Source organism: Cupressus sempervirens, chromosome 5 (genome assembly GCF_028749045.1).
Source record: "Cupressus sempervirens isolate cs-2001-9-10 chromosome 5, ASM2874904v1, whole genome shotgun sequence".
NCBI classification, from domain to species: domain Eukaryota; kingdom Viridiplantae; phylum Streptophyta; class Pinopsida; order Cupressales; family Cupressaceae; genus Cupressus; species Cupressus sempervirens.
The window spans coordinates 237687352-237712533 of NC_143122.1; the positions used below are offsets into that span (position 1 = coordinate 237687352).

At 32.6% G+C, this 25182-nt stretch overlaps 1 protein-coding gene and 1 pseudogene across 2 annotated transcripts in view; one reads left to right on the forward strand and one right to left on the reverse strand.

Annotated features, from left to right (window-relative positions):
- Positions 1-12449, reverse strand: part of LOC149555396 (metal tolerance protein A2-like) — a 36642-nt gene extending 24193 nt beyond the window's left edge. Inside the window, exon 1 of the mRNA XM_089829385.1 lies at positions 12371-12449. Coding sequence (XP_089685511.1) covers positions 12371-12449 — 79 coding nt within the window. The remainder of the gene's footprint in view (positions 1-12370) is intronic.
- Positions 12450-17226: 4777 nt separating this feature from the next.
- LOC149555397 (putative receptor-like protein kinase At1g11050 pseudogene) lies at positions 17227-19320 on the forward strand (annotated as a pseudogene). Its single transcript, XR_016365296.1, has one exon. The product of XR_016365296.1 is annotated as a putative receptor-like protein kinase At1g11050 pseudogene (transcript).
- Positions 19321-25182: the final 5862 nt, after the last annotated feature.

A 25182-nucleotide genomic window follows, 5' to 3' on the forward strand; every position in this document is an offset into this window, starting at 1 on the left:
TAACTGTAGTTAACCCATAAGTGAGCTTCCACATCCATGTGGACTTTTTAGCAACATCCTCAATATTTTTTCACAAGATGCTAAAGGCTCTATATTTAGGTGTGAACCTAACTACATATTTCTTTACAACCTTAGCAATATATGCCTTAGTTAGTTCAAGCATTACTTGGGCTAGAGATGTTCCTCTAATTTGTTTCTCCAAGTCTAGACAAGAATGCCATTTCTACTCAACTCTGTCATATGGACTCTTTGGCATTGAGTTGGCAATCTCTAATGGAGTTGTCATGAATTTTTCCATCATGGAATATATGGCTTCCTCCACTTGATTTTTCTCTACTTTACCCAAATTATCAAAATCTACATGTGTAAATCTTGATAGGTTTGCACTACTCTTAATATTTTCACATAAATTTTCAAGATTTAACAAAGGATTGTGACTCACCATCCTGAATTGGTTGATGTCATCTGAATTTTTTTTCTCTTCATTAGAATTTTCTTGTGCAACATACTTTTTCTTGGCCTCCTTGTTCTATTTGTTTTGTCTTTTCCTTGGCCTTTTGTGTTTTTGCACATGTATTAGCTCTTGTAGTAGGTGCAGTAGGCTTGGGCTAAGTTAGCTTAGCTACCTTCTTAGTTTTAGTCACTTGTTGAGTTTTAGCCTTCCTCTTCTCTGGCTTCATAGGAGTAGGTGCTTCCTTGGCTTCTTCTCCCTTGGCACCTTCAATCTTCTCCTCTTCTTGGTCTTCTCCCATACCCTAAGTTAATGCAAGTGGTGCTTGTGCTTGGGTTTCTTCTCCCTCCTCCTTGGTACCCTCTCCAAACTTAGCTTTTAGTTTCTTCACTATCTTCTCTTTTTTCTTCATGGCAAAGGCAGTTTTCAATTCCATGGTAATTTTGTACTTTACCATCTCATAATTTCCAAATACCTTTGCACTTTTATCTACCTCTTCTGCTAGTAAAGTTGTTATAGCTACAAAGGATTTATCCACATTAATTTCATAACCTAAGGGTCTCAACCATCTCACCCTTGGTGTAGCAGCTTTTACAAATGTATAATCAGCATCCACAAGAAAACATATATAATCATAGTGTTTCTCAACTAAAAATACTAGTATTCTCAATCTTTCCTTCATTGACTTCTTGAAGTCTTCAAAATAACTTGTCATCAAAGTTTCAAAATTTTCTCCTAATTGCTCAATGTACTCACCAATCTGTACTGCTACTGATCTATTGGTTTTCCATCCCATAGTGCCAAATGAGGAAAATGTGTTTTGCACATAAAATAATATACAAATCAATATGGAACCAAATTTGTATTGTGCACTCTTTGTCTTTCTGATTGCTTTGAGGTTCTCCATCAATTGTTGCAATTGTAGCTCTGCTAGATCATATGTGTGATCTTTCTTTACAATTTTGTATCCCACATCCATAGCTATATGGGACACATTGTTCAATATACTAGATTGGTAAAACTTGTGTCAAATCACTCTTACAACAAATATTATTAGAGGATTAGTAATTTTATCAAATGGCATGCCTCTCTTGTTCCAAACAACTCAAGTATTCTTCTCAATCACTTCCTTTGAATCACTTCTTAGTGTCTTAGGCCAATCTAGGGTTGGGTAACCAGTAACCCTATGGATTATTCTCTTAGTAATTTTGATAGGTCCATTGTCAAGTCATAATGAACCATCATGAATTCAGCTAAGCACTATCCTAATCTACTATGTCTTGAATACATTTAGAAAATCTAGGACTCGTTTTAATCCTTTCCTCTCAACAATTTTGAACTCTTCCTTCAAAACACCATTATCATAGAATTTTTTGTATGTTTCCCTAATCTCCATATCACCAATGCTTCCTATCTTATAGTTGTAGCATTTTCTTATGTCTTGCACCATTATCACATTTAGTAGAACCATTGACAATGCACTAGAAGGATCTTGCTTGTATGCAATATTAGGAATAGCTTTGAAAATGGGTTGCTTGACATCATTACTCACTAACTAAAAATTCAAAACTTCCTTCCCCTCTACATTCTTTGAACTAGAAGCCATAATGTAAAGCTAGGGTTTACAAAATTTAAACTGCATAGCTTGGCTCTTGATAAATACCTTGTGGAATCTGACAAAATGTTGTAGAATTGCTGCTCAAATCTTTTGCAATTGCTTGGAATGGATTTCCAGATCACCTTCTGCTCTAGTCACTCTTCTTAAATTTGAAATGAAGACAAATGAGCTAAAATTGATCAAATACCCCTTGAAAACCTTGCTACATAGTTGTCAGCTCGACATCAACTAGTTTCAGGTTCACTCAACATCCATTGGCATTTCAATCACTCAGCAACAACTACGAGCTTGGCATCAACTAGATAGTTTTTAAGCTTGACATCTTCTAGCATTTTACTTGGCACACATAGGAAATATTTCATGCTCAACAACAACATGAAAAACTTAAAGATTCAGCTTGGATTTATAACAACATTTTGCATCCTTTTTCATGCTAATGTAATCTTTTTAGTGCTAAGTCATTTTGGAACTGATGTATGATATAACCTTTAAGTATCAGTCCCACATACCTCTTGATTGCCTAGCTTGATGAGGTGTGATCGCTTGGCCCATCGGGTGAAGTGATCCCTTCTTCATTTGATGTGCTACAATCATCCTTTCTCTTCTGTGTCTTGTTCATCTCATCTCTGATGTGTTTTCAACATATGCCTTGCCTTTGCCTTTTTCAAATTCACAATTTGGTGCTTTTGACCTAGTTGGACAATACCTACTAATGTGACTAGTCTTCAAATAGCTAAAACATGTGATTTGGCTCAACCACCTTTGTGTAGTTCCCTCTCAAGTGTGTCCTAATAAAATTCTCAAGAATATGTCCATATTCTTGACAATAATGACAACTATATCTTGTATTATAGTCCCAGTGATAAGAGTTGCCATTGTTCCTTACCTTTTCTTGCCTATTTGATGACCACATGGGTTTCGATCTGCATTCAAAAGCTTTATTTCCTTACTTATGATAGTTGTAACAATATCCTTTGAATCTTTGTGTATGCATGGTCTTGGTTCTGCATTCATGTGCCTGATGACCTTGCTTGTTGCACTTATAGAAGTGAACCATGTTCTTAGGCTTGACATTCTGATTTATAGTCTTGCTCCTACACACATTAGCAATATGTCCTTTCTTACCACAATTATGACAAGTAGGTTTGGAGTTCTTACCTTTTTTGTTCTTTTCTTCAGTACTTTTGGATGATTCTCCTACTTCAGTGCTTGTGTATCCCAGTCCAGATGTATCATTATTGGATCTAGGGGATCTCAATAGTTGCTCAAAGTATTTGATGGCTTCATTTGGCTTGTTGAAACTTTCAACAAATTCCTTCTCTCTCTTTAGGTCACTCTGTAATTTTTCATTTTGCAACTTCAATGTAGTTAGCTCAATGTCCTTAACATTCAATCCATAGTTGGCATTCATCATTTGACTTAGAGTATCCAATTGCATGTTGGAAATCTTGGTTAGTTCTGATGATTTCTCTTCCAATTTTTTGGCCAATTTTTTTTTGTCCTCTTCAATCATGGCTTTGTCTTCTATGGCTTTCTTCTTTTGTTTAGTCACCTCACATAGCTGTATAGCTTGTGATTCTTGCTCTAACTTGAGATTTCTGATTTTCTCAACTTGGGCTCTATTCTTTTCATTAGATATGCAATTGCTGCATCAAATTCATTGGAGTCTCCATTTGCAAATAGCTTAGTGGTGTCCATCTCTTTGTATTGTGTTTCATTCTCCACAATAGCAATTTCCTTCCTTCTCTTCAAAGATTTCTTTAGTTCTTCTCTTGCTTCATCTAGTTGATGTAGAATGAGTTGTATTTCAATTCCTTGATTCTCAATAGTCTTTCCCAACTTGTAGACTTCCATTTCAAGATCTTTTCCTCAAAGTTGCAAAGCTTCTCTTTTAGAGAATAGAGCTCCAGTACGAATTGTTGGAATTACAATTGGAAAGATAAACTTTTGAGAGGGCGAAGGGGGTTGTGGGGGGCGGTGAATCAAGAGTTTAAACTTGGACCCATAAAACTTTCACCATACATCCATATCATACATTTAATGAGTAAACTAAAATAACAAGTAAAGCATGTAAACACATAAGTAATCATACACATATGACACCAGATATGATCACCCAGAAACCCTCCAATGAGAAGGTAAAACTAGGGTGGGGATGACACCCACAAATCTTCACTACTATAGTAATAAAGTGCATCCAATGAAGGTTACAATGTTTTAACCATGAAACATGATCTACCCTATGAAAGTTCTACCTTGTTAAAGGCTTACAAAGACCATTAGGTCTAACCTTGTTAGACAATTTCAACACCTTGTTAGAAGTGTGCCTTGCTAAAGGACTTTAACTTATAACTAAGTAAGCATCTTGTTAAATGATTTCATACAGCCTTTTAGGACTACTCTGTTAAGAAATTTTGACTGAAATCGCCTGTTAGAATGTCTCAGCTTTGATCCTAAGGTTAGCACTTGCTTTCTTGATAATAGATCACCTCTAAATTGATGTCTTTTTTATCCTTCTCAATCAGATGTCTCTTTGTTGTATCCTTGTCCTTTCCTCTGTTCTACTCTAACTGATTCTGCAATGTTGTTTCACTTCATAACTTCTAAGCCACCATGAATGCTCTATTTGTGCATGCTAACTTCTCTCTTCACTCCTTTACACATGCTTTCTTCATTCTCTATCTGTTAAGAGTTTAGGGTTTGTCCTCCTTAAGAAGACTTAGTGAATTAGGGTTAGGTATGAATCTACTGCTGAGATTCATCCATTTTTCTACTTAATCCTTCCCATTTTATGATTGGCTACATATAATTACATAGGGAATCCAATTTGAGCTTCATCCTTATCTCCAAAATATCAAAATTCAATCTTAAGTCGGCTCAAAAATAGTTTACATAGTTGTTTGTGCCTTTACAAACAAATATGTCAAAATTGTCTTACTTGACATCCAAAGTCTTTGATGCTCAGCATACACTAATCTCTCTATTGTGACTCGACATCTATATTACTCAACATCCACTATTTACTCAGATCTTGTGTCACTCGGTATATACTATTTTCTCAGCACATGAGTGGCTCAACACTCACTATGACTTGGCATGGTGTAATATATACATGTTTTTGGCATGTACTACTAGTTTGGCATGAACTAATAAATAACTTAAGTATGTTGACACTCACTTGTCAAAACCAATCTAAGATCAACAACAACTCGGCATTGATAGTATGTGACTCAACAATCAATGAAACTTGATGTTGGTTTGTAGCTTGATATGCAATATCTTCTTCAGCAGGCATACTTTCATAAAGGTATACAAATGATTTGTATTCTTCTAGTTCTTTCGTAGGTTCAACCTCATGTATCTTTTTATATTCATCAAAATTTACATTTGCACTTTTCACAACTTTTTTAGTGTTAGTATTTAAACACTTATAAGATTTACTTCTTGTGAAATATCCTAGGAATATACCTTCTTCACTTTTTGCATCTAATTAGCCATTCCTGAAGTCTTTAAGAATGTAACACTTGCTTTCAAATACCTTAAAGTATTTTACATTAGGTGAGTATCCATACCATAGTTCAAAAAGTGTTGAATGAATACCTTTCTTGACTTGTACATTGTTCAAGGTATAGACAGTTGTACTTACAACTTCTCTCTAGTATTTCAAAGCAACATTTTTCTCCATCATGAGTGTTCTAGGACAGTCCATTATAGACATATTCCTTCTTTCAAAAATTCCATTTTGTGGAGGGGTTCTAGGTGTAGATGTATGTCTTTTGATTCCTCTGTCATTACAGAACATCTCAAACTCATGTGATGTAAATTCTCCTCTATCAAATCTAAAACACTCTAAATTTTTACCTATTTCCTTCTCAACTTTTGCTAAGTACCACTTAAACATTTGGAAAGCATCAAATTTCTATTTCAAAAAAATAATTGTCATCATTCTAGAATAGTCATCAATAAACAAAATAATGTACTTATCTCCTTTGTAGCTTTGCACACCAATTGGTCCACACATGTCAATATGAACAATCTCTAGTATTCCTTTAGAGGTATGAGCTTTACTCTTAAAACTTGACTTTGTCATTTTTCCTAACTGACATTGTTTGCACATTACATTATTAGGCCTCTTCAACTTAGGAAAACCTCTAACTTTTCTCATGTTTTTGACACTAACCAAGTTATCAAAATTGACATGACATAACCTTTTGTGCCATAGCCATACATCATCAAATTTTACAACTAGGCAAGTAGCATCCTCTATATCAAGATAGAATAGATTACTCCTAATTTGATCACCCTTTCCAATCAGTTTTCCATTTGTGTCATATATCTTAGCAACCTTATTTTCAAACTTAACCTTACATCCCAAATTATTTAGTTGTGACACACTCAACAAATTATAGTTAAGTCCCTCAAAATAGTAAGTATTGTCACATAACATCTTATCTGTGAGCTTGATAGAACCTTTTCCTTTTATCAAACATGGTGCATCATTACCAAATCTTACATTATTTCCATCATAACAATTCAGGGTAATGAACTTACTTTTGTCTCCAGTCATGTGATGTGAACATCCACTATCAATGATCCATTTGTCATTCTTGTTCACACAAGTCATAAGTGCAGTTGCCTCATCTTCATCAGATTCGTCCTTCATTGCAACATACACCACTTCATCATCATTTTCATCAGATTCATCTCTTGTTTCCTCTTCAGCAATATAGCATGACTTTTTGCCTTTATCTCTATAGTCCTTGTTGTCTTCATCTCTTCTACTCTTGTATTTGTCACCACCTGTGTAGTTCTTCTTCTCTGGACATATAGCAGCACTATGACCAACCTCATTGCAATTGAAAAAAATGGTAGGTAATTTACCTTTGAATTTGCCTCTACCTTTGTGAAATCTTCTTGCCAGAAGTGCTTCAAGTTGTTATACATCCTCCTCATCTATATCATTGTCACTAGACACATACATTTTCTTTTTCTTCTTTTTCTTCTCATTAGGTTCTTTCAATGATACCTTAGCTTTGAAAGTAGATTCAATATTTTTAGTTTTGTAATTATCAAAGTTAGATAGCTCAAAAGCAGTGAGTCTACCTACCAAACCTTCCAGTGATAGTTTATTCCCTGGTATACATCTTAGTTCTTGAATTGCAGAAACTCTAATAGCATATATAGGCAACATTGTCCTTAAAACTTTGCTTTGTACAATATCATCACCTATATTATCAGTAGCTCCTCTTAATGCATTGACAACTTCTTTATTCTTGCAACATATTGAGCAATGTTTTCACCTTCTTCCTTTCTCATATCATCAAACTTACCTCTGAGACTTTCAACTTTGGCTCTTATAATATTTGCATCCCCTCCATAGATATTGGTTAGGGCATCCCACATTTTCTTTACACTATCAAGACCTTTTATATCATCAAATTTGGCATAGCTTAAGGCAAAGGAAATCTCCAACATTGTTTGGTTATGTTCTTTCCTCTTTTGCATATCCTTAGCAGTTGGGGCTCCAGCAGGATCAACATGCTTAGTGGTAATGGTAGATTGTGCATGATGTCCAAGTCCTCCAAGGTGTAGCTTCATCAAACTTTTTCATATAGGAAATTATCTCTATTAAGATTGAGTACTTCTCTTTTTGACATCTTGATCTTTGTGCTTCCAGTACCTTCAAACTAGTCCTCTTAAGCAAATGGCTCTGATACCAATTATTGGAATACTTTAGAATAACTAAGAAAAGTGAGGGGGGGAGGGGGGTTGGTTGGGGGCGAATCAGTTATCCAAGGTCCAAGTGTATAAATAAAACTTTTCACAGCGTAGTGAACCCATAATTCATGCATGCATCCATAATTATGTAATCACTTAAAACTTATAGATTACTGCTAAATCAACTTGTAGAAATGTAAACATGAAACATAACAGATTTATCAACACACTTGACACAATGATTTTTGTGGAAACCCAATTTGGGAAAAACCACCAGTAACATGCTACTCTTTTTCACTCTTCTAAAGTGACACCCTGTGAAAGGCCAACCTTGTTAAAGGTTGCAATACACACAGTCAAATGTGACCCTGTTAAAGGATTTCAATCACCCTGTTAGGACTGACCCTTGTTAGAGGACTTTAGACCATTCACTTGGAATTTCACCTAGTTAAAGGATTTACAAATTACTATTAGGTCAACCTTAATCCAAAGGATTTACCCTAGACTAATACAATTATTAGAGATTAACAGTAAGGCTTGATTTGATTGCAACTTACAACTCCATTTGTAGATTACAGATCTCTATTTTAGTCCTCCATTTTGCTTGGCCTTCACACATTTTAGTTTTGATAGCTTGTTCACCCTTCAAGCATTCATACCCTTAAGCCTTGTTGCTTAACATGCCATTATAGACTCTTCTTTTAGGTCACTTGATGAAGCGAAACCCTTGACTCCTCGTCTTCCTTAGGCTCTCGCACATGATAACCTTTGCTTCTGACCAACCATTCCTATAAATAGGAAATTAAGATCTTTTGCCGCTCATTTTCCATCATCCAATTTAGGGTTAGGATAGATTAGGTAGGATATAATGAATTTACCCCATATTCCATATCTCTTCTAGAAACTTCTCCTTTAATCTTATTTGAATTCGCCTAAAAATGATTTACCTTGAATTTTGTGCCTCCAACTCATCAATCTTATCTTCCACCTAGTTCACATTATCCAAGAAAAAAAAAATTCGGCTTAAATCCATCGAATTCATGGTCTTTTAAATAATGCAACCACTCGGCATTATCTTGCTTATGATGCTCAACACATATTGCATTGCTCAAAATCCTCTGAAAAATCACTTGGCACAAACTAAAGTTTACTAGTGCTCGACATCAACTAAACTTTACTCGACATCCACTGTTCTACTTGGCATACACTAGAATAGAATTTTTCTCAGCTCCAACTTATTTTCTGCTTGACTTGCGCTGACTTTTCTTGGCACCTACTATCCACTCGGTCAAGCTTGGCAGACAAACTTTGTGTAACTTGTTCTTCTAAAATTTCTTAGTGTAACCAACCTTTGTAATCTTAAGTAGATTATCAATACATCATGTTATCATTGTCTTAACTGATTCTTGTACTTCTTTACATAAGCATAACTCAACCTTTCCTCTAGGTACTATTGTTACATCTTTTGATCAAATCCTCTTCATTAATCAAATAAGTGGTAGTACTTAAATCATATAAATGTTTGTCTCACCAGCAAATAGCAGGTTTGACATCAATGATAAAAACAATGATTGAAACATATTGATCATACTTCTTCAACATACTTTTTTCTCAACAATCTCCCTCTTTGTATTGTTTTCAATGTATTCTCAACAAATTATTTTTGAAACAAGCCAAGGTATAAATTCCCTTCAGAGATTCTTAATCCAATAGTCATTATTGCTTCACTTTGCATATCAAGTCAGAAATGTCCAAAGACACACATCCATTCCCTACCTAACTTTGTGAAAGTGAACTCACCCTATCAACATTGCCAAACATCTTGTCAACCTTAGCTTGTTACTCCAAACGAGTAATAGTCAACATAAACCCTCATATTGCGAAAATGCATAAGAGCTAGAGGAATCTTTTCACATATCATGCTATATAAATTAAGGGTAAAAGCACAAACCTGTGTCACCTTTTATAAAGAAATGGGATATCAAAACTTAAATTGTTCAACTTTAATGACAGAAAAGGAACATTTTTGTTTAGAATTTGAAGATGATGCAAACTAATGAAATGTGTACAATTGGATGAATTTTATGTTTGTAATTTTATTTTATTTTAAATGGAGTGAAAATTTTATCATTTTTTAAATTTTTGAAGTGTGTTTTCTAATTTTTTACAAATGCTAAAAATATAGAGTTTTGTTCCCACCAAAAAAACATATGCAAATGATCATATTTTGGTCTGATTTTGTAATATGTTATAGTTGACATATATACTAGTGGACAAAAATAATAATTTGATTTTGGACTTTTATGTTTCAGGTTTTAAGTGTTCAAAGTCGAACTTATCAAAAATTGACAGTTTTTTTTCCACCAAACTTTTTCTATCAAATTTACATATTTTTTAAAACAAATTACAAATTCTTGAAGATGACTCTCTCCTCTAGAAGTACACATTATTTTTTTATTTTTTGAATATGCTTTACTATTTTTTTTTCATTTTTTGAACAGACATCTTCTTGAATCTCAAAATACCTACTTGTAATATTTTAAAATTATAGTGAATTATAAATACTTAAAATACTACAAAATTTATATGACCGATCTACGAAAAGGTAAATTTTAGTTTTTTGAAAACACTTAATTTTGTATGGAGACATATGCCTTGAAAGTGAAAGGTTTGAAGAAATTGCATCTTTTGCTTGTGTGACTGCTACTTAGGATGACACATAGACAGCTATGGTCGAAACCCTTTCAACCGTAATGTAACATTTTCGGTCGTAACTCCTGTCAGCCCAAAAAATTGCTAGTGGACACATTGGCAATTTCATATAAAATAAAGTGTTTTTTTTATTTCAATTTATAATAAATTTATAGTAAATTCTGAAATATAAAGGAGCATTTTTAGAAATTAATATTTTTTGAAGAAATATTTATCAATAGTTTCAATGACACTTACAAAGGATCATCAATAAAGTATTTTTTTTCACCTAGTTATTTTTATGTACTCTATATTGAAACTTATTGAAATATATTTCTAGTGGAATCTAAGTTAAAATATTTTCAAGTAGATCAAAGTATTCAATGGGTTATAAAAAGGGCAGATCAAGGAAATATGATAGAATAAGAGATGACAAAATGAAAGTCATATAAAATGTAATTGAAACCAACCTATTCAAGTTCATGAAGAATATGAGATTCATGAAGAGGACGAGATTCATGAAGAGGATGAGACTCAAGAAGATGAACAAATTGGTAGTTCTAATGATAGAAACATATTATTTGGTGTAGGAAATTTGATGGATTTGGATGAGGACCTACTCTTAGTCAAATTCCATCTACACATATGGTGAAAGAGAACACTATTAAAAAGCATTGTCAAAACATGTGGGATGGATATTTCAAAAACAAAAGTATATTTGGAAAGGCACAATTATTTGTCAAGTTATTTAGGAGAAAAGATATGAGGCTTGTTTTGGAGTTGTTGGGTGTTGATAACAGGAAAAACTATGTGTATAATGTTAATAAAATAATAGTTGAAAATTTGCAAATGACTTATAACAAAATTGACAGCACAACTCAAGGAGGTGATTTAAGAACAACACGTAGAGCGTTGATGACTGTTATATCTAGTAGAAAGTTGACACATAGAAAGAAAGTACATGCAATTTTTGATTTACTACATATATCTAGAAGAACTGTTCAAAGATACATTAGGAGGAGAAATATTCTAAATGAAAACATTGAGAATAATTGGGTGAATATTTGCAGAGTTCCTTGAAAAGAAAAAATTTCTAAAGTTGTAAAAAGATAGATTATTGAATTTTGGACCACATCCTCTTGTGTTTCTTCCAATAGGCATGATACTATTGGCATTTGAAGGCATCTCCTGTAACTGCGTAGCAACTGTGGTAATGCTAGAATAGATCTGAGTCCTAACTAGATATCATCTACAATAGTCATACCCAAAGCAAACATCTGTGGAGCTCTCGACATGACCAAAAGGTTTGGACCCTCCATTACCAATTTATTAACAGGTGCAAGGGTGTCCACAGGTCTAAATCTCTCTGATAGTCTAGCATGACCTAGAAAATCCATATAATCTACATCATGGTGTAAATGAAATTTTGCAAACAATTATTTGCAGAAATAGAGAGAAAACTCATCCTTCTGTGGCCACCTATGGTGAGTGGCTAACCAATGAGGATATATAAATGATGCAACAAGATGATCTATACACTTCATAGCTGAATAACCTCTAACCCTAGGCCTATCTATATAAAAGGGAAACATGCTCTTCACCATAGCGGTGGAGACCTATGTATCAATCTGTCTATACTTGACATGTCAGTGACACTGCGAGAAAGAGAAGAGTAAAAACTCTTAATACTAATATCATCATATGGGTTGTATGATTCAATTGTCTAAATCATACGACACAACTCATCTCTCATAGCAATAATCTATTGGGGAGGGTGGTAGAAGCCAATAGTGTAGAATCTAGGAACTCGGTAGCATGAGATAGCCTAGGAACTGTATCTCTAGACAAATGTTATCTCTCCTTAGTAGATGATGTCATTCTACATGTTGTACCAAACTCAGCACTATGACCCCCTCCCTGAACATTAGCCTCCCCTGAGGATGTAGGTACACCACCAATACCAGATGCCATAAAGTATGATATGAAAAGAAGATATGTCTATAAATGCAGAGCTAAAATATGTAAGTATATATAATTTACTGAAAGTTAAATTTAATTTAAAACACCTCTCTGTGTGTGTGTGTGTGTGTGTGTGTGTGTGTGTGTGTGTGTGTGTGTGTGTGTGTGTGTGTGTGTGTGTGTGTGTGTGTGTGTGTGTGTGTGTGTGTGTGTGTGTGTGTGTGTGTGTGTGTACAAAGTTGAACAACTAAAAAATATAGACCATTTTATTTAACACACATCTTTAAAAATATATATCAACTTGATGTATAACTTATATGTATGTGAAAAAAAATATGCATGCATCTATACATGTGATAAAAAACTAATTTGAAATTAAGTTAACTTCCTACCTAATTTTTTACAACATGTTAAACTAAATAAGTTTACTATATGTTTTAATGTTTTCTAAAATGTAACTAATTTTTAATTATAGGTCTAAACAAGTTTTCTAAGTTTCATGTAGATGTAGGTCTGTTTTATATATATACATCTTTTGAAATTGATTAAAGTTTAAGTTTCCAAGTTTGAACAACTCTAGAAGTTATTATAGTTTAGTTCTGCCTAATGTTTCACTGTACATGTTAGTTATCTATATATAGGTCTACTATGTTAATGCTTTCTAAAATGTAACTAATTTTTAACTATAGGTCTGAACAAGTTTTCTAAGTTTCATGTAGATCTATCCTGTCTGTTTTATTTGTGTGTGTGTGTGTGTGTGTGTGTGTGTGTGTGTGTGTGTGTGTATACACACATATATGTATATATACATATACATATATGTGTATACACATATACATATATGTATATACATATATGTATATGTATATATATGTATATGTATATATATATACACACATATATGTGTATATATACATACATAGATACACATACATATGTATATACATATATATATACATATTTATGTATTTATATATGTGTATATGTATACACACCCACACATATCTTTTGAAATTGGTTAAAGTTTAAATTTCCAAGTTTGCACAACTAGAAGTTATTATAGTTTAGTTCTACCTAATGTTTCACTACATGTTAGTTATCTATATAGGTTTGTACTATGTTAATGTTTTCTAAAATGTAAATAATTTAGTTATCTAGGTTTAAACTTAAGTTTTCTATGTTTGATGTAAAATTTTCATCTATGATTAAGTAGATATTTAATTAAAAAATACTATAGTACTCTATCTAACATTGATTTAACTATATAAAAAAATTAACTAATCTAAATAACTAACTACTAAACACTTAAAATACAATTAATTTAACTAATACTAACATATAATAACTAAAAACAACTTGATAAAACTCTTCTTTTTTAAAATCCACCTACCACTTACGGTTGAAACACCCTAATCCACTCCTCACAATCCGAAAACTGCAATAGTTAAAATGCCCTCCAAAATGGATTTTGATGGATTTATATTTCGTTGTACCCTTTTGGGTGTTACACCTTCGATCGAAAGGGTTTCGATCATAACCTTGGCAACCACGTTGACCTAAAAAAGTGCCACACACGTATGACCGATAGGGTTACGGCCAAAACCCTTTCGGCCATAACCCTCCAAGATATATCCCAAAAGGTGACACAGGTTTGTGCTTTTACCCAAAATCTGTCATTAATATGTTAATATTATAAATTTGAGTTTGTCAACACTTTTCTATTGCATTCTTACCATAAGTCAACTTAGTAGATTTTTCATGAAATTCATTGATGTATAATATAATTTTTTTTAAAACATTCAATATGCATTATTTTGACATTCGTAAATATTTCCAAAATCCTTTTTAAGTATTAAAGAGATAAATCATTCTAAAAATATTGTAACTCACATGCCATCTGTGTCCTTCTTGTACATTGCATAATGGGAGTGTTCTCATCTAGTTATCTTTTTTGGACCATAAAGATAGCCAAATTAATAAGTAGATGTAGAAAATAATTATCCTTATGATATACTAATCTACTTCAACTATTTGAAAATATTGTTGGTGTTTAATAATCAATGCAAAGTAATAAATTTGATGAATTATAAATGGAAATGTGTCTTGCATTAAATTACATTTGTATCCCAAAATAAATGCACATCTATAGGGGAAGAGACCCAATAGTTGTCCAGGCTAACTTCGTGCACCTAGATCTTCTAAACCATAAGTCAATTTATGCCAATTTTTTCGATGTACATCTGTAGGTGACTCAAGAGTTTAAAGCTAAGGTTTCAGTGTTTGGGCATTTACAAGTCTCTTTATAGAGGTTGTAGAGCGTGAAGTGGTCGAAAATTTTCATTTTAAAACACTTGTCTGATACCCATTATGTTCACCCCCCAATAGCCACTCACCAAAAAATACCAAAAACACTAGTACTTGTGGTAAAATGTCTTAGCAGTCGATATGAAATGTCCCCATCGTGGTGCACAAAAGGGTCAATCACCAGCCAAAAAAGCTAAAAAATGATCAACTAATATTACGTATGTGATTGGTTATTGGAGGGTATCTATGACCTATACTCTATCACTACCATTGGACCCCTAATGACCATTGGTTCTCTTCCCCAAGACATGATCTTAACTTTATAAAATAACAATAAAGTGTATCAATCATAAAATAAACAATGATAATATATATCTCCATGTAGACACTCAATTTAAAAAGAGATAAATCCTTATAATATTATCATATTTCATGTAATTTAATTCACTTAATCAATAATCAACATATGTACTCATCTTTGATAATAATGATCCACTCAGCAAAATATGTAAACTTACTCCACAATCCCTATTATTAGCATCCATGTATTATTATATAATAAAATTAATTTGTACTAATGTGTACATTTTCCACAATTAGATTATATTCTGAATGAAGAAAGTTAAAAGCAGCGGGACCCTCAAAGCACGGATTTCCTTGTGTGATGATCTCCACGCAAGCGACAATTAGTTTCTTATTTGAACGAGAAAGCCGGCTTCATGGGCGGACAAATGAATATTTGTTTCCCCACTTCCCAGATATATATTGCCCTCATCGCATCGTGCTTGACGCCCAGCTCTATATATATATATATATATATATATATATATATATATATATATTACAAACATATATACATTCCATTGTACCTAAAACTGAAAGGAAACGGAGTTTGGACGATGGGAGCGCTGTTGGATAGGCGAAAACATCCCGTTTGGAGGCAAAGAAAAATATAAAGAAACGGAGTTATGGTCTGTTTTCAGCTCTGCAGCAGGGCTTCTATTGTTGAAACTGAGAATTGGTGTTATATCAGAAAATATAAGAGGAATTGGTTTATTTATTTCTAATATTTTTTAAGAAATTGTATCAATTTTTATTTTTATTTTTGATAAGGTTGGCCTGTGCTATATATACATAGGTGAGAGTGGAACTGAAAACTTTCTATATGGAGATCATCCCAGTTCATTGCTAGAAACTTTCATATTATTAACATATTTCTTAGATCTAAACAATGTAGCAAATCATGTAATACCATATGACATTCAATAAAACATGAATTATTCTGAATCGTTGTTTTCATCATCTGATTAGACTAGTTTGAGTGTCTATTTATACTTTGAATACATGTTCACTTTGTTTATATGACATTTAGTGAACCTTCCTTTTACTTTTAAATTGACTTATTTGTTATGGAGCAAACTCTTTGGTTGGACAAAGTTTGTTTTAGGAAATATCTTTTGTAGGAAAGTTTTAATTTTGATTTCTCTTTCAAGTTTTGATGCTTGTTCTAGTTCAGCAATGCTAAAAAGTCACATGAAGTAGAATGACAGAGCTCAAGGACAAATAAATGAGAAGTATGAATGAGAAAATATAATTGAATATATACAAGTAGTATAATCGGCTTAAGGTTATGGATAGTTCCCCATGGTCTTGAACTCAAAACTGCTCCCAGATTAAAAAGGTGGGATGGCCTGTAGGTGGAGCATCTCACCCAGGAATTGTTGGTTGCTAGACAAGGTCAGGGAGATACCTCCTCCTATATATGTGTATGGATGTATGAGAGAGTAAATGTATACATAAACATACATTTGTATATATAAATTAATCAGTTTTATACAAAATTACATAATATGCCAATCAAAACATTCTATCCTTATTTAATTTTCCCATTAAATAGAATCATTCTTCTGGAACATGTTTTAAAGTTCCATGGGCTGTTATTCAATCTATTTTTGGCCAATTAAAACATAAATTTCGTTTGCCGCACCAACCGCGTGCTCAGTAGGCCCTCTCCATGTTTGTTTTGTGCTTTGCGAGATAAAAAGAGCAATCAGCTTCGTCACGCGCAATGAAAATTAACTGCCAAATATAAGAAATAGCAATGTGTGAAGTCATGGAGACAAAGGGCAGCCAAGATGTCCATGTGATTCTAATTTTTAATGGATCGAAACTTTAGAATTCTATGTATTTTCAATTAAAAATCATGATTCACGCGAGAATCAATTTTTGGATAGACAAAGCGAACGGGGCCCCGAGTCTTTGGAATCTTGTGATTGACAGCCCATTGAAATACAATATTGTTTCTTCCTCTGCTCAACCATATTCGACAGAGAATCCAACAAGGCTTATCACCACTTTCCACAGCATTAGGTACAACGCCCAGACCTGGCCCATCTCGCAGGGTTTCATTTTGCTTTCGACAAAGACCATTATAAGCTAATCCACATTAGCAGTACAACCCAAAGTAGAGCCATTTTAGGAGAAAATGAAGATGGGACTGGAAGGATTCATTGCACTGCTGCTATTGGTGTATTATGGGGCAATCCCAAATGTTGCAGTCGAATGTCCGATTAACTTCGACTATATTACTCAAATGCCATGGAACACATCATCCTGTCGATCCATTCAAACTTCCGTGGAACTGGAAAACTGTGGTGCGGCATTGAGAAGCATGGTGGGTGTAGGCCTTGCACAATACCTCAGAAATGAATCGGCATTCCAACTTCCCGACAATGCCTCTGCCATTGCCTGTTTGACTACATTTCAGGAAAAGCTAACGTTTTTGGGTCTCCGGCCTAATTTGGTTCAACTCTGTTTCAACAACACATCTGAGTTTGTTTCGTCTCCGAGCTCCTGTGGTGGTATTCAGACCAGGAAGGACTGGATTGACAAAGTAGGAAAAACTGCATTGGACACGGATTGCAAAGGGGATCTCACTGCAATATCTGCGTGCCATACGTGTCATGACAGCGGACAAGTCGTTCAGAGGCAATTGGTGAGCATGATAAAAGGGGCTACAGAAGCAATGGGCACCCAATGTTATTATTTTGTGTGTCTCTATGCAATTGGCGTGGTGAATGCATATGGGCCAATGAGCAATAAAGCTGCGGGCTGTATACTTCGCGTGCCCTACGTGGACGTAAATCCTGTCTCTAACAGGCCAATCGTGTTATACGGTTCTCTGGGCACTATAATGGGTATTGTAATGATCTGTAGCTTGGGCATGTGTTACTACTTTTGGGCCAAGATTAAAAAAAAATTAAAGCACAGGCATTTCGTGGAAATGAGTAGAGGCATGTTGAAGCCCAACACAGGGGCAGTCTGGTTTCACTTGGATCAGATCGCCGGCGCCACCGACAATTTCAGCGCCGGCAATGTCATCGGCGAGGGCGGTTTCGGGACGGTGTACAGGGGAACTCTTTCCAACGGTCAACAGATCGCGGTGAAGAGGATCAGAAACTGCACTTCGGAAGGGGATTCGGAGTTTATTAACGAGGTGGAGATCATAAACAGCATTAGGCACCGGAATCTGGTTGTTCTGAGAGGTTTCTGTGTCGCCAGCGATGATACCGATGGCCGCCAGCGGTTTCTCATCTACGATTACCTCGCTAATGGCAGCCTCGACGAACATATCTTCGGTGTGCAGAATAAGAGCAAGAGGAGATTAGATTGGAAACAGCGGAAGAACATTGCGATCGGCACTGCCAAGGGACTCTGTTATTTGCACTTTGGAGTTCAGCCTGCCATCTATCACAGAGATATAAAGGCCACTAACATTCTGCTGGATGATCAAATGAATGCGTGTGTGGCTGATTTTGGGCTCGCCAGAATGACCACGGAAGGTGAATCTCACCTGACCACACGTATAGCGGGAACTCATGGTTATTTGGCTCCTGAATATGCTCTATATGGTCAGCTCACAGATCGAAGCGATGTTTACAGTTTTGGGGTTGTTTTGCTTGAGATTATGAGCGGCAGAAAGGCTCTGGATACGTCTGTGGAGTCCCCGTCTGATTATCTAATCACAGATTGGGCGTGGAAGCTTGTCAAGGCGGGCAAAACGATTGAGATTGTAGATGTTGGAATACGTGAGAAGGGGTCTGCAGATGTTATGGAGAGGTTTGTGCTTGTGGGCATTCTGTGTGCTCATGTAATGGTTGCATTCAGACCGAGCATGGCAGAGGTATTGAAGATGTTGGAGGGAGAGGTACACATTCCAGAGATCCCCGACAGGCCATTGTCACTTCTGAATCAGGGAGCGTTTGAGGATGGATACGATGACTCTTCCATCTTTTCAATTTCACCGTCTATGCAGAACATTAAGCTCTTGGTTAGATAGTCAAAGTAATTTTGATTTTTCGCTATCAAATTTGGTTTTCATTATTGAATCGGTAAACATAAAATCTGTAATTGACTATTTGAATTGGAGTAGAACTGAGATGGATGATTGTTGTTTTATTTATGTGAATGTTATTTGTTTCATTTATTTTCACGGAAGATATGTTTCATGAAATTGTGGGTCAATGAGTTTGACTCAAAAATTATATATAGTTGAATACACATATCAATATTTACAATTTGAATCATGTTGAAAATAAATTGAGCAAAATAAGTTTTGAAATTCATTTATGTTCATATATATATATATATATATATATATATATATATATATATATATATATATATATATATATATATATATATATATATAAGATTTTCATGTTTGCTTCTATAATAAAAAATAATGATTTTGATGAGGCAACGAGATATAGTACAATAGTAGTTTGTGGGCTTCTCATCTCAAAGATCTTTAGTTCAACTCTATTCGAATTTAATGAATAATAATAATAATTAATTTCAACACATACAAATAATTAATCTCAGCTTTGTCTCATTATCATCAAAACAACAAATAACAATTTTGTATTTTTATATAATGTTAATATTTTAAATATACTTTTTATGAATTAATGAATACATAAATTAGTGTATACTTAACTTGTATATGTGTATCTTATATATTTGGAACAATATATTTAAAGATTAATCTAACAGGTTTTAATATTCAACTTAAACTATAATATAATTTATTTAAACGTGGTACACAAATATTTCAACAAATTTAATGTGATGAAGTATTTATAATATTCACTTTTCACTTTCGTATTTTGAGTGTGAAAATGGGACTTCGTAGATGTGATTCCTATTATTGGCTTCTACATTTGAAGAGTGTGGGAGGTTGAAATTTTTTTTTTTGCAAAAAATATAAGCTGAAAATACGACGGCTTAAATATCACACACAGAGGCTTAATTCCTACGCTAAAAGTGTTAAATAGTCAAAGTTGACTTATTTTTCCAAGCTTAATCTATTCCTTAGTGTGTGATGTTTAAGGGTGGCCATGAAAATAAAGAAACACTTTCTTGATATTTTGATTGTGTTTATTGTCGTACAATCATTATATGCTTTGTAATGACAATTCTTTGAGGTAATTTATAAAACTAACATAACATGCATTATCGATGCTTGCACAACTTGAATGTATTTCTAACATTTCATTACAATTCAAAATTAAAGTTATGACATTGCATGTATTCTATCATTTCATTACAATTGAACATTAAAACCAAGACATTTCATAGAAACTTGCATATAAAAATCAAGGTTTTGGATGGAATAAAAGGGAAATACTAGCATTAAAATGATATCTCTTAAAAATGGTTTGAAAATAGAAAAGACAAAGTTAACTAAAATAATCTTCATATAGAAGGCACTTACAATCATAGGATCTAAAATTACGCAAGTGTAAAAACAATACATAGGTGTTCAATAAGGTATGAAGGATAAAAAATATTCAAAAATTTGATATAAATGAATATTAATTAGAAAAACCTCAATTAATAGATGTCATAATAAACAAATACTCCAAGGTGTCAATATAAAATAAGAGATAAATTATTATGTATGCTTAAAATCTAATAATTTACATATGAGTTCATATAAAAATAAATCTTAGAGAAACAAGAAAATCATATATATATATATATATATCTTAGAGAAACAAGAAAATCATATATATATATACCCTAAAGGTAAGATAAGGTTTTATACAACTATTTAGACTAAGTTCCAAAATATATAGAATTTGATATAATTTATAATTTCCTTAGGCTTAAGCTAGGTTAGTACAAAATAATTATATAAATAAGTAAAAATAACTTATATGAAAGTAAATAGATTTACATATAAATATTATATAGTAATTAATAACTATTAAGTTTGATACATAAAAATAAAAACTTGCGTACATAGGTCAATAACATAAGAGTTCTCAAAAAATAATATACAAAATAATGTAATATTCACTTTTCACTTTCGTATTTTGAGTGTGAAAATGGGACTTCGTAGATGTGATTCCTATTATTGGCTTCTACATTTGAAGAGTGTGGGAGGTTGAAATTTTTTTTTTTGCAAAAAATATAAGCTGAAAATACGACGGCTTAAATATCACACACAGAGGCTTAATTCCTACGCTAAAAGTGTTAAATAGTCAAAGTTGACTTATTTTTCCAAGCTTAATCTATTCCTTAGTGTGTGATGTTTAAGGGTGGCCATGAAAATAAAGAAACACTTTCTTGATATTTTGATTGTGTTTATTGTCGTACAATCATTATATGCTTTGTAATGACAATTCTTTGAGGTAATTTATAAAACTAACATAACATGCATTATCGATGCTTGCACAACTTGAATGTATTTCTAACATTTCATTACAATTCAAAATTAAAGTTATGACATTGCATGTATTCTATCATTTCATTACAATTGAACATTAAAACCAAGACATTTCATAGAAACTTGCATATAAAAATCAAGGTTTTGGATGGAATAAAAGGGAAATACTAGCATTAAAATGATATCTCTTAAAAATGGTTTGAAAATAGAAAAGACAAAGTTAACTAAAATAATCTTCATATAGAAGGCACTTACAATCATAGGATCTAAAATTACGCAAGTGTAAAAACAATACATAGGTGTTCAATAAGGTATGAAGGATAAAAAATATTCAAAAATTTGATATAAATGAATATTAATTAGAAAAACCTCAATTAATAGATGTCATAATAAACAAATACTCCAAGGTGTCAATATAAAATAAGAGATAAATTATTATGTATGCTTAAAATCTAATAATTTACATATGAGTTCATATAAAAATAAATCTTAGAGAAACAAGAAAATCATATATATATATATATATATCTTAGAGAAACAAGAAAATCATATATATATATACCCTAAAGGTAAGATAAGGTTTTATACAACTATTTAGACTAAGTTCCAAAATATATAGAATTTGATATAATTTATAATTTCCTTAGGCTTAAGCTAGGTTAGTACAAAATAATTATATAAATAAGTAAAAATAACTTATATGAAAGTAAATAGATTTACATATAAATATTATATAGTAATTAATAACTATTAAGTTTGATACATAAAAATAAAAACTTGCGTACATAGGTCAATAACATAAGAGTTCTCAAAAAATAATATACAAAATAATGTAATATTCATTTAGTGTGTTGGTGCATGGTTGCATTGTTGTTATTTCAACCTACGTTCAAATTCACATTAGATAATTGTGTTCACGAGCTTGTGCCTTCATTGCTTTAATGTGCTTGTGGAATTGGACCTTAATTATGAAATAAAGGGATGTAACCTCACTGGTTCATAGCTCCAAATTAAAAATGTTTCATCTAGTATACTAGATTTGATCTATAACAAAAAAATATGCATCAAAATCAAAGATCAAGTAATGTTCACTAGTTATTAGCTATAAATTAAAATATAATGATATGATAATGTAAGGATGAAATTTTAGTTAAGAGATTAAAAAAATTACATAGATTTATCTCACACCTATGAATTATCCTATGTAACATTTTGTTCTTTACTTCACTTGTTTTATAGAAGTTTATTATATATCTCTTGATTTTATACAATTATGTATATTTTTAAAATTGCTAGAAGACTATAAATAATTGTATAGAACCTTATTCTAAGGTTCCAATTCAAGTGTGTAAAGAGAATTTGATAATTAAACAATGATCTTAAATTATGGAAATGAAAAAGGGACACATTATTTATGTCTTTAAATGCAAAGACCTAGCAACACATCATTCAAATGTGTGTTTAACTAGTGTAAAAGAGAATGATTAAGGCAGGACTACCAAATTCATTTTTGGAGAAGAAATATTACTGAACAGAAATACTAACTTCGATCAAGACATAAAATAGGTCAAATTAGATAATTCTTGTATATCTAGGTATTATTGTGGTTCCGCAACATGCATCCTATTTTTTACTTCAAAAATGGGGAGCCCCTTTTTCTCTTTTCTTTTAGGTCATGAGAATATACTCTTCAGAACAGGGTATCTTTGAGATGACTCAAAGAGAAAAAGTACCACATTCTGGGTCTAGCAGATGAAAAGAAATGATGTCATTCAAATTATGGTGGTTAAATTGGGTCCTTTGTTAAGACATCAACAAAGTATGCACCTTGCAAGCTTGTGCACTTGCACACCTATGCAAGCAATGAGAGTGAGAAGACTCCTATCGAAAAATAAAAAACTTCCCCCTCTACTACAAAAATTATGAAAGGTGGTCAAGTAACAAGGAAAATCTAATTTGGGACAATAAGAATAACAAAAATGATGATAGGAAAGAAACTTATGTCATTAATATTGTTGGGTACTATGAGTCTGAATCTAAGGAGGTACCTCCAGTTAAGGATACTAAGGGATTTGGGGAGCTTGATTCCATTTTGGCCTTGGGTGCTAGGAACACTATTACCAAAGTTAAAGAGAAAGTTGAGCTTAATATTGTCATTGATAACAATGTACAATGAAATCACTTCTATTAAAAATATGGTGGATAAGTTGCATATCCAGGCTTGCAAAAAGAAGTGGAGAGGAGGAAAAGAACTGATGAACTTATATGGAGCTAATTGAAGGAGATTAAGGACATAATCAAGAAAATTTTCAAGGATACTAAAAATTTGAAAGGAAAATTGGAGCAAAAAAACCTAGGAGGAAATTTGCTCAATTTTATATCCTCATATTTAGGAGCTTAAATTTTTAAGTTGAATTGCATCAGAAAATTCATGGGGCCCCTAACCTAATAAAATTTTGATGATGGACTTCAGATAAAGCATGGTCCAAAATAAAGTTTTTTAAATTTTTTTTGTACAATTGTTCTATGATAGCTCTTCAAAGAACTATGTAAATTGATTGATGAAGGAAATTGAGAATTTATTTGAGTTTTTAGGTAAGGATACTTAGATGCCAATTCTACACCAATATCCTAAAATGAGCCCTAAACTATAACTGATAAGGATTAAAAAAAATGGTCCATAAAAGTAGCACTAGGGATTAAAAGGAAGTTAAATTAAAATATAAAGTTGAAACAGTGAACTGTAGCTACAAAGAATGTCAGTTCTGGTAATATAATTTAAACACCTAGAATTTCACTAAATGCATACACATGTTAGATGTAGCTACCATCTATCATGTCGAGCTCTTTGTCAACTAGAGATCAAAGAAGACATGACTACATACCCAAAAAAATTATCAATTACCTTTTTCTTGCAACTAGAAAATAACAAACCCACTAGGCCAAATATTAAATAGGAAAAAACTCAAAAAACATTACTTAATATATTAATCTATATCAAACATAAGATACACAAGAAAAAAAAGGGACACGAGCATCAGAGTTCTTGCATGTAGCGTAATGGTTTTTGGGGTAAGATATGGTGAAATGAGAATGTAATTAAGGCATGGTGAACAAATTCATTAAATTTGAGTTGTGGAATGAGAATGTAGTTAAGTCATAACAAGATTGTATAGGCAACTTGATGGCTCTCAATATCCTAGTTTAAAATATCATAAATTTGGAGTACTAAAACGTTTTATTTTTCAAATCCAAAATAAAATATGTTTGGGCCAAAAACTTTAGTTTCAATAGAAGATAACATTCATCAACCCATATACAATTCTATAGCAGATTTTCTTCCTATGGTATGGTAAAATAATGAAAGGAATTATGTGTTTCATTAGATGTCTACTACTTTAAGTCATACAAGAAATGCAATATTTAATAAGACTATCAGTCTATGGATCTCTTGAAGAATCAAGGTTAATGGGAGGACCATTGTGATGCTCAAAAGTATTAAAGTTAATTTTATGAGAATTTTAAGGTTTTTCATGGAATGAAGGAAATGATTAGAATTTTACTTTTGTATGAAAAAAAGTTTGATTATATAATATAATATTTTGAAAAATATCTCTCTTAAAATTTATTTTTCATTCATCTAATTTTTAATACTACTTCAAAATGTTTGACTAGATTCTAATGTTAAATGATTACTAATTGAGTTTT